Source organism: Eschrichtius robustus, chromosome 16 (assembly GCF_028021215.1).
Source record: "Eschrichtius robustus isolate mEscRob2 chromosome 16, mEscRob2.pri, whole genome shotgun sequence".
Classification (NCBI taxonomy): Eukaryota; Metazoa; Chordata; class Mammalia; order Artiodactyla; family Eschrichtiidae; genus Eschrichtius; species Eschrichtius robustus.
The window spans coordinates 26,063,623-26,072,495 of NC_090839.1; the positions used below are offsets into that span (position 1 = coordinate 26,063,623).

At 44.2% G+C, this 8,873-nt stretch overlaps 1 protein-coding gene across 4 annotated transcripts in view; it reads right to left on the minus strand.

Annotated features, from left to right (window-relative positions):
• Positions 1–1,882, minus strand: part of CBFA2T2 (CBFA2/RUNX1 partner transcriptional co-repressor 2) — a 180,996-nt gene extending 179,114 nt beyond the window's left edge. For 3 of the 4 annotated variants that reach the window (XM_068523864.1, XM_068523863.1, XM_068523862.1), the window contains exon 1: positions 1,736–1,882. In XM_068523864.1, the coding sequence (XP_068379965.1) occupies positions 1,736–1,769 (34 nt within the window). In that variant the 5' untranslated portion in view covers positions 1,770–1,882. The remainder of the gene's footprint in view (positions 1–1,735) is intronic. The other variant, XM_068523865.1, reaches the window with a different exon arrangement.
• Between the last annotated feature and the right edge of the window lie 6,991 nt (positions 1,883–8,873).

Consider the following 8,873-nt stretch of genomic DNA (forward strand, 5'->3'; position numbering starts at 1 on the left):
CTACATCAGCACAGGGCTTGGTGCTTAGCAGATGGTCAATGCTGAATCTAACTGTATCATGAGAACCTCATTTTTAAAAATTCTCTCAACATTTTAATGCAACTTACTATTACTTCCAAATTAAAAGAAAAAGCATACTGAGCACATTGCTTAGGAATATAATAAAGAATTCTCTTAGGAACACTATAAATAAACAAACAAACAAACCTTAGTTACATAACAGAACCAAAAAAATTGGACTTTAGGGCTTATTTTAAACTGAAAACTGCATAAAAGAGATTTGGGCATAAAAAATTTAACTTCAGATAAAAGGTCCTTTCAGTATACAGAGATAGTGTACCTTTGTCAGACCTAAGGGTCACCTCTGTCTGCCTCTCTTTAGTTATAAGCTCCAAGAGGAATGGATCAAACCATTAAAAACAGCAACTGCAAACTTGACCATGAAGAGGCATTAGCTGGGTGCACCTACTTTGCATTTCTTCAATCCAACATTTAAGGGGCATCAAACAAAGAAGAGAGGCTGTGTAAAGCCTCCCCTTTATGTGTGGAAGCTCCTGTTCCTCAGTTTCATCCTCTGCAAAATGGGCATACGCAAATACTTAACTCTTAATTACATTACCAGAGTTAAATGAGAGAAAACATGCAAAATGGTTTTATCTGTTTCCTCATTTAAGGTCTCTCTCCCCTTCCCCCAACTAAACTCAAAGCTTGAGTTTGGTCTATCTAGTTTGTTGCTATATTCCCAGGGCCAAAATGGTACTTTTTACTTAATAGGTGATTTAATAAATATTAAATGAATAGAATGCAAAATGCCTGCTGCTCAAAAAATATTGGCTATTATGCTCTTGTAACAAGAAACAATTAAAATTCTATTGTTATTATTAAGAGACCCACCCCTCTTCCAAGGATCTCACAATTCTAGGCGGAACAGTAGATAAATGCTGAAAAGGAGAAATGGGGGTAAGAAGAACAACTGGATCATAAAGCAGGACTAATCTAAGATAAAATTAACATCTCAAACACACACACAACCAGAGCCCAATTTCGAGCTTTTTCGAGTGAGGTTCACCCTGGTTGAGGTTTATCAGCTACTACAATAATGACAGTTTTCACGCTTGTGTATGTGCCAGAGTCCGTGTCAAGCCTCCTAACGGGCCCCACAAAACCCAGAACCAGGGTGGGGAGGGGTTGGAGATGCTCTTCACACCCTCATTTTGCAGAAGAGGAAACTGAGGCTCAGAGAGACCCAAGGTCACAGCCTGTAAGTAGAAGAGCCGGACTGTGAACCAAGGCAGACCCCTGAGCCTGCACTCAACAGGCCCCTCAAAGGGGCCATCCTCGCCTCCTCCACCATCCGCCACACATCCGTCGAAACTGGGCGTGTGGAATATTTCTCCAGGGCCGGACTTAGGGGCCCCGGCACAGGGAGAACAAAACAATCCTTGTCCGTGGGCAAGTTAGATGGACGCCGGCCCGGCCGGGGCTCCGAGGCCGCGGTCCCGACAGACTCGCGCACGCCATGAGCTCCGAACCCTCGAGCAGCGCAGGAAGCGCTCTGGCGGCCGCGGGAGCCCGGGAAGGCCCGGCCCGCCGCGTGACCTTGGATCCGCCGCCCTTCTTGGGGCCTCAGTTTACCACCCTGGCCTCGCGCCGGCTGCCTCTCGGGAGCTCGCGCCTGTGGAGCCGCAGGCCTTTACACGCCCCCCTCAGCCGCCCGCCTTCCCGCCCCGCTTACGCTGGAAGGCGGCCGCTCCGGGGACGCCCACCATCGCCAAGCGCCGCCGCCCCGCACCTCCTCCTCCACCCGCGGCCCGGGTCCCTCGCGGGCGCCGCTGCGGGACCTGTAACAGCCAAGCTCGCCGACCCCAACGCCGCCGCTACTGCCGCCGCCACCACAGCCGCCGCCGTTAGGCCGCGCGCCGCCCCGCCCCCCAGTTGGCCCCGCCCCACCCGCTGGGCACGCCCCCGCCGCGCGCTCTCGCCCTCCAGACAAACGCACGCGGAAGCCCGGCCCCAGGATCGGTTCCCACTAAACCCCGCCCCCTGACCTGCCCCGCCCCTTCCGCGCGAAGCTACCACCCTATCCCGGCGCATCCTGCTTCTCAGTCCCGCCCCTCTGCGTCACGCGCGCCCATCACGTGCACGGCCCACTCTTCGTACGCAGGGATTCCAGCTGTGGCCAGGGCAGCTGCCTGGGCCCATAGGCCCTAGGGGGCGGGGCCTAGCGGGCAGGGCACAATGCCTCACCTGAGTCGTACAGGTTAAGATCTGGTCGCCTTTGCGCGTGTCTTTGGGCAAGTCACTTCCCCTTTCTGGCCTACAGTTTTCCAAATGTCTAAAATGTCATGCTCATAATATTAATAACTGTTAGCTGTAATTATTATTATTGCGCCATTTTTATACACTCCATCCAGTTAATCCTCACAATGAGGGTGAGAAGTATTATTCTCCCTTTTCTACACATGCGGAAAGGGCTTTCCCACCAACCACATTGCCCACTGGTTACTGTTAGCAAATAGCAGAGGTGGGATTGGAAGCTAGGAACTTCTGATTTCAGACCCAGTACTTTGAGCTACTCTGAACTATCCTGCCTCCCAAAGTCTCAAAAAACGGATGAAAATTAAAACGAGATTAAAATGTCTAAACTCTTCTATATACAAAGATACCATAAACAAAGTTTTTTAAAATAAGATTGACACTAGCTGTAGGGTTTTTTAAATATATAAATTAATTAATTATTTATTTATTTTTGGCTGCGTTGGGTTTTCGTTGCTGCGCGGGCGCTTTCTCTAGCTGTGGCGAGCGGGTGCTACTCTTCATTGCGGTGCGCGGGCTTCTCGCTGCGGTGCCTTCTCTTGTTGCGGAGCACGGGCTCTAGGTGCGCGGACTTCAATAGTTGTGGCATGTGGGCTCAGTAGTTGTAGTTTGCGGGCTCAGTAGTTGTAGTTTGTGGGCTCTAGAGCACAGGCTCAGTAGTTGTGGCTCAGGGGCTTAGTTGCTCCGCGGCATGTGGGATCTTCCCGGACCAGGAACCAAGGCTTGAACCCATGTCCCCTGCATTGGCAGGCGGATTCTTAACCACTGTGCCACCAGGGAAGTCCCAAAGTTTTTTTTTTTTTAACTTTATTTGTCTTTTCTAAGCAAAAGACTGGGATAAAATAGTTGCAACATATTCAACAAAAAATCAATATTCAAAATAAATGAAGAACTCTGTGAAACCAATAAGAAAAATAAGATAATTTAATAGAAAAATGGACAAAGAGAATGAAGAGACAATACACAGAAAATCTGAATAGCTAATAAACATTTTAAAAAGATGCTCAGGGGCTTCCCTGCTGGCGCAGTGGTTGAGAATCCACCTGCCAATGCAGGGGACACGGGTTCGAGCCCTGGTTTGGGAAGATACCACATGCCATGGAGCAACTAAGCCCGTGCGCCACAACTACTGAGCCTGTGTGCCACAACTACTGAAGCCCTCGCGTCTAGAGCCTGTGCTCCACAACAAGAGAAGCCACCGCAATGAGAAGCCCGCGCACCGCAACGAAGAGTAACCCCGGCTCACTGCAACTAGAGAAAGCCTGGGCGCAGCAACGAAGACCCAATGCAGCCAAAACAAAACCTTATGTTTAAGTACTTTCTTAATAGGCCATGGCCTACAGGATCTTAGTTCCCTGACCAGGGATCAAACCCGTGCCCCCTGCAGGGGAAGCATGGAGTCTTAACCACTGGACTGCCAGGGAAGTTCCCTTTTTTTTTTAGGGGGGGGGATTTCTTTAAAGCCTAATATATGAACATCTAAATTAACTAATTTTATTAATTAAAAAAAAAAAACTTATGTTCACACAAAAACCTGTACATGGCTGTTTATAGCAACTTTATTCAAAATTACCAAAAACTGGAAATAATCTAAATGTCCCTCATCTAGTGAATGGATAAACAAACTGTGGTACATTCATCATACAAACATTATTCAGCAATAAAAGGGGACACATTTCTGACAGGCACAACAAAGCAAATGATTTTCAAAGAAGCCAGACTCAAAAGGCTACATATTCTATTATCTTCTTTATAGAATATTTTTTTAATGCAAATTATAGGAACAGAAAACAGACCAGTGGTTGCCAGATCTTATGGTGGGGTAAAGGATGAATTTAAAAGAGCAGGGGGAAATTCTAGAGTTGATGAAACTGTTTTACATCTTGATTGTCATGATGGTTACATGATTGTATGCATTTGTCAAAACTCACAGAACTGCACATTTAAAAAAATGAAAGTTATTTTATGTAATTTTTAAAAGTGAATTTAAGTGAAAAAATTGAAGCGTAAGGTACATATATAGCAAAATGCACAAATCTCAAGCATACAGTTTGATGACTTGTTTCAGGCTTAACACCCTGTAACCACCACTCATATCAAGATAAAGCTCATTTTCTACCACCCTAGAAGGCTCTGTAATGTCCCTTTTCAGTTAATACTCCTCCCAGAGGTCACCACTATTCTGACTTCTATCACTATAGCTATATGATTGTTTTTTGTTTAACAGCTTTATTGAGGTATGATTCATATACCATACATTCACCCATTTAAAGTGTACAGTTCAAAACGTATGGACACCAAGGGGGGAAAGTGGCGGTGGGGCGTGGTGGTGGGATGAATTGGGAGATTGAGATTGACATATATACACTAATATGTATAAAACAAATAACTAATAAGAACCTGCTGTATAAAAAAATAAATAAAATTCAAATATTCAAAGTAAGTAAATAAATAAATAAAATAAAGTGTACAGTTCAGTGGTTTTAGTATATTCACAGAGTTGTGCAACCATCACCAGAACCTGACTTTAGAACATCTTCATCATCCCAAAGAAAACCCCCCATACTTAATAGCAGTCACTCCCCATCCTGCACTCTCCAGCGCTTATGATTGCTCTTTTAAAAATCAACTTTCTAAAAAAAAAAAAAAAAAAAATCAACTTTCTGGGAATTCCCTGGCAATCCAGTGGTTAGGACTCTGCTTCCATTGCAGGGGGCACAGGTTTAATACCTGGTCGGGAAACTAAGATCCCGCATGCCACACAGCACAGCCCCCCAAAAAAAAAATCAACTTTCTGAGTTGTACTATATGTACAATGAACCACATCAATTTCAAGGGTCCAGTTTGATGGATTTTGACAGTTGTATATATCTGAGAAATCACCAGCACTAACAAGATAAAGAACACTTTTATCACCCCTCTATGATTCCTCCTGTTCCTTTGCAATCCATCCTTCCATCTGCACCTGGGCCCAGGGAACCTTGGTCTGCTTTCTGTCACTATGCATTAGTTTACATTTTATAGAATTGCATGTAAATGGACTCATGCAGCATGTACTCTACTGTCTGGTTTCTTTCACTCAGCATTATGATTTCAAGATTCATCTGTGTTGCATCTATTACTAGTTTGCCTTCCTTTTTATTGCCAGGCACTCCATTGTTTGAGATATACTACATTCTACTGTTTTTGAAAACAAAACTTTCTTACTGAAGACCTGGGCAGGTCTGGCTTCAAACATATAGATTTCTTAAGTTTGTTGGGTTTCAGATATAGAGATAATAAATCATTCTCCACAAGCTCACCACCTTTTCTATTTCTTTATCATTCTTGCTTAGTTCATGGTGGAGTGTGTATGTGTGTTGAGGTGGGGAAGAGAGGCCCTCTCGGAACAGATCAGAGCCACAAAGCATCAGCATCCTTCAGTTACCTAAGGCCTACAGGGTCAAGGACACTAACATTTAAGAGGCAGAGACAGGGCCAGGTGCCTTAGACACTGAATTTGAGCTCAGTTTGCAACAGCTGCATTTTCCAGCCAAGAGAACTGAGGCTCAGAGAGGTTAAGAGACTTACCATAATGTTTGCCTGAGTCAGAAACTTAGTCTCAAGTGACCGAATTGAATTCTGACATTCTTATCACAACTTTCTAAAGGATTCATAGACTCAGTAGACCTAAGGAAATTTACTGGGGACCCTGGCTGTTTCTTGTCCAAACCAAGTGGATTGTTTTTCTTTAACTAGTGACAAGGAGGATAAAGATGGGCGGCAGGGAGAAGTGCTCGCTGCCTGCCATCTGCCCTGGCCATGCCCTTCCGCTAATGTAGGATAAACACAAGGCCTGGCCAGATGACAGTCAGTGAGGGGAAGCGATTTAAAGGTATATGATCCTTGTTGGGTAAACAGGAGCCTGAAATGGTCATGGCACTTTAGAAAGCCTATCTGTGCACCAGAGAAATATTTGGCATGGTTGGGACTCTTCTAATAAGCAAGGCTTTTTCTCCATAGGAGGCTGAAGAGCCCAAGAGCTCCCAGAAGGAGAGATGAACAAGTCGAGTTATATTATTTAAAATTCATTATTGTTTATGATTGAGAGGAATGTGAGGAAACTCATGGTGAAGAATTTGTATACTACATAACAAGATCAGGAAGAAAAGGAAAACCACTCAGTTCTTAACACTGAAAAATAAATTGTTCTCACCATTTCACTGCATATCCTTCTCAACTTTTTTCTATTCATGGGTATATTTACATAATTGAGATCATACTGTTAATACATTTCTGTATCCAGCCTTTTTTCACTATTATTTTTTCTATCAGTATTTTTTCATGTCACTAAAATTTATTCATAAACATCACTTTAATGGTGTCATTCTACTTTTGGTAGAATCTAATGTGAATTGTCATTAGGGCTGCTTCTTTCTTTTTACTTTTTCTATTACAAATTATGCCTTATTGAACATCACTGTGCATTAGTCTTTCCTCTTTTCTGATTCTTAAAGTAGGTTTTTCAGAGTGGAATTATTGGATCAAATAATAGCAACATTTTCAGTTTTACCAAATCATTTTTCCACCAGTAGTGGTTGAGCATGCTCATCTCCTAACAATGGGTATTACAATTATTTTACAACATTTCCAAATTTGTAGATGAAAATACAGTAGATTGCTAATGGCCAATATCCCTCCCTGATGGGTAAGTAAATTTACGAGACTCAGAAGTGCCCAACAGGAGAAGTGAATGCCACCCCAAAGCAGTGCACCTCATGCCCTGCAGGCAATGAGACAGAGGCTTGCTGCTCTCAACCCCCACAACCAACCACCATCCCATTGACTTCACTAGTAAATGCCCCTAAGTCCACGTCTTCCTCCTCATACTCGCTTCCCTGTCCAAGGTGAGGTTCTCATCACCTCTTTATTTATTTATTTTGGTCTCTTCTTAGACATTTTATTATGAAATATGTCATACCTGCAAAAATGCACAGTGCATATTGCAACGTTCTCCTAATTAGCTTCCCTGCCTCTAAGTTCTCCCTTCACTAGCTGTCCTTTGAGTCAGAAGATCTGACCACAGGTCACCTCTTATTTAGTTTCCCTGCTCACTCTCTAGCATCCTTCATATCCTCGCTGGCTCGTCACTGCCTTACAGAAACTATTCAAACTCATCGTGGTTTTCAAAACTGTGCACATTCTAAACTTGCCTGCCATGCCTTCCCCTCCAGCCACACAGAAATACTTTATAAGATCTTCCTTGAGTGCTTCCTATGTACCAGGTACTAGTGCAAAGTTCAAAGCATAGCTACCAGGGACTTCCCTGGTGGTGCAGTGGATAAGACTCCACGCTCCCAACGCAGGGGGCCCTGGTTCCATCCCAGTTCAGGGAACTAGATCCCACATGCATGCTGCAACTAAGAGTTCTCATGCCCCAACTAAGGAGCCCGCATCCTGCAACTAAGGAGCCTGCCTGCCGTAACTAAGACCCAGTACAACCAAATAAATAAATAAATATTTTTAAAAAAAAGCATAGCTAACAGTCCTGCTAGGTTGAATGCTATCACATTATCCCTTTTAACAGATGAGAACACTGAGGTTCAACAGGGTTGAGTGATTCCTGTACACAGCTTGGGAGTCACTGATTCCAGAACCCCTGTTTTTATCTCAGGTCGCCACACTTGGTCTTCTCCAGACAACACTCTGTCCTCCAGGCTTTTGGCCAAATTGATCCCTGGGACTTCTTTAGACCTAGAGATGAATAGCCTCAAAGTCCTGTCTAACTGTTGTCATGTTTCTCTACCTCCATTTCTCCAGGTACTCTGGTCCCTCCAGACAATACAGGTCTCTGTACTGAATACAGACCCTGTAAGATCTCATGCAGCACAGTTTTAAACCCTCCATATAGGCTGTGAGTTCTTTAGGGACAGGGATCTTTTCTTGTTTATGGCTGGTCTTTGGTCCCAGGAGAGTGTGTGATAAGAAAATGCCTCTCAGGAGAGTTCAGCCAGGCCCAGACAGAACTGTCCTCCTTTTTGGCATGTGCTGGTCTACTTGCTCACTTAGTAGTGTGACAAACATTTGATAGCATAGATGGTAGACTAGGATACAGATTGTGCCACTGCCTACCTAAAACCCTCATGAATTCTAGTGGTGGAAGTCTAAGTGGTACAACCACTCAGGAAAACAGTACCTGCTAAAGCTAAGCGTATGCCTGTTCAATGACCCAGCATTTCCACACCTAGGTAGATACTGGAGAGGAATGCTTATGTGCATGCATGAAAAGCCATGTACACAGTTGTTTATAGGAGCATTATTTACAAAAGCCCAAACCAGTAAGTTCCCAAGTGTCTGTCAACAGAAGGATAAATTGTGATATGTTCACACAATGGAGTACTACGTAGCAATGACAATGAATAAAATATTGCTATAAAGACAACACAGATGAATCTCACTTAATGTTAAGTGAAAGGGACTTCCCTGGTGGCGCAGTGGTTAAGAATCTGCCTGCCAATGCAGGGGACATGGGTTCGAGCCCTGGTCTGAGAAGATCCCACATGCCGCGGAGCAACTAA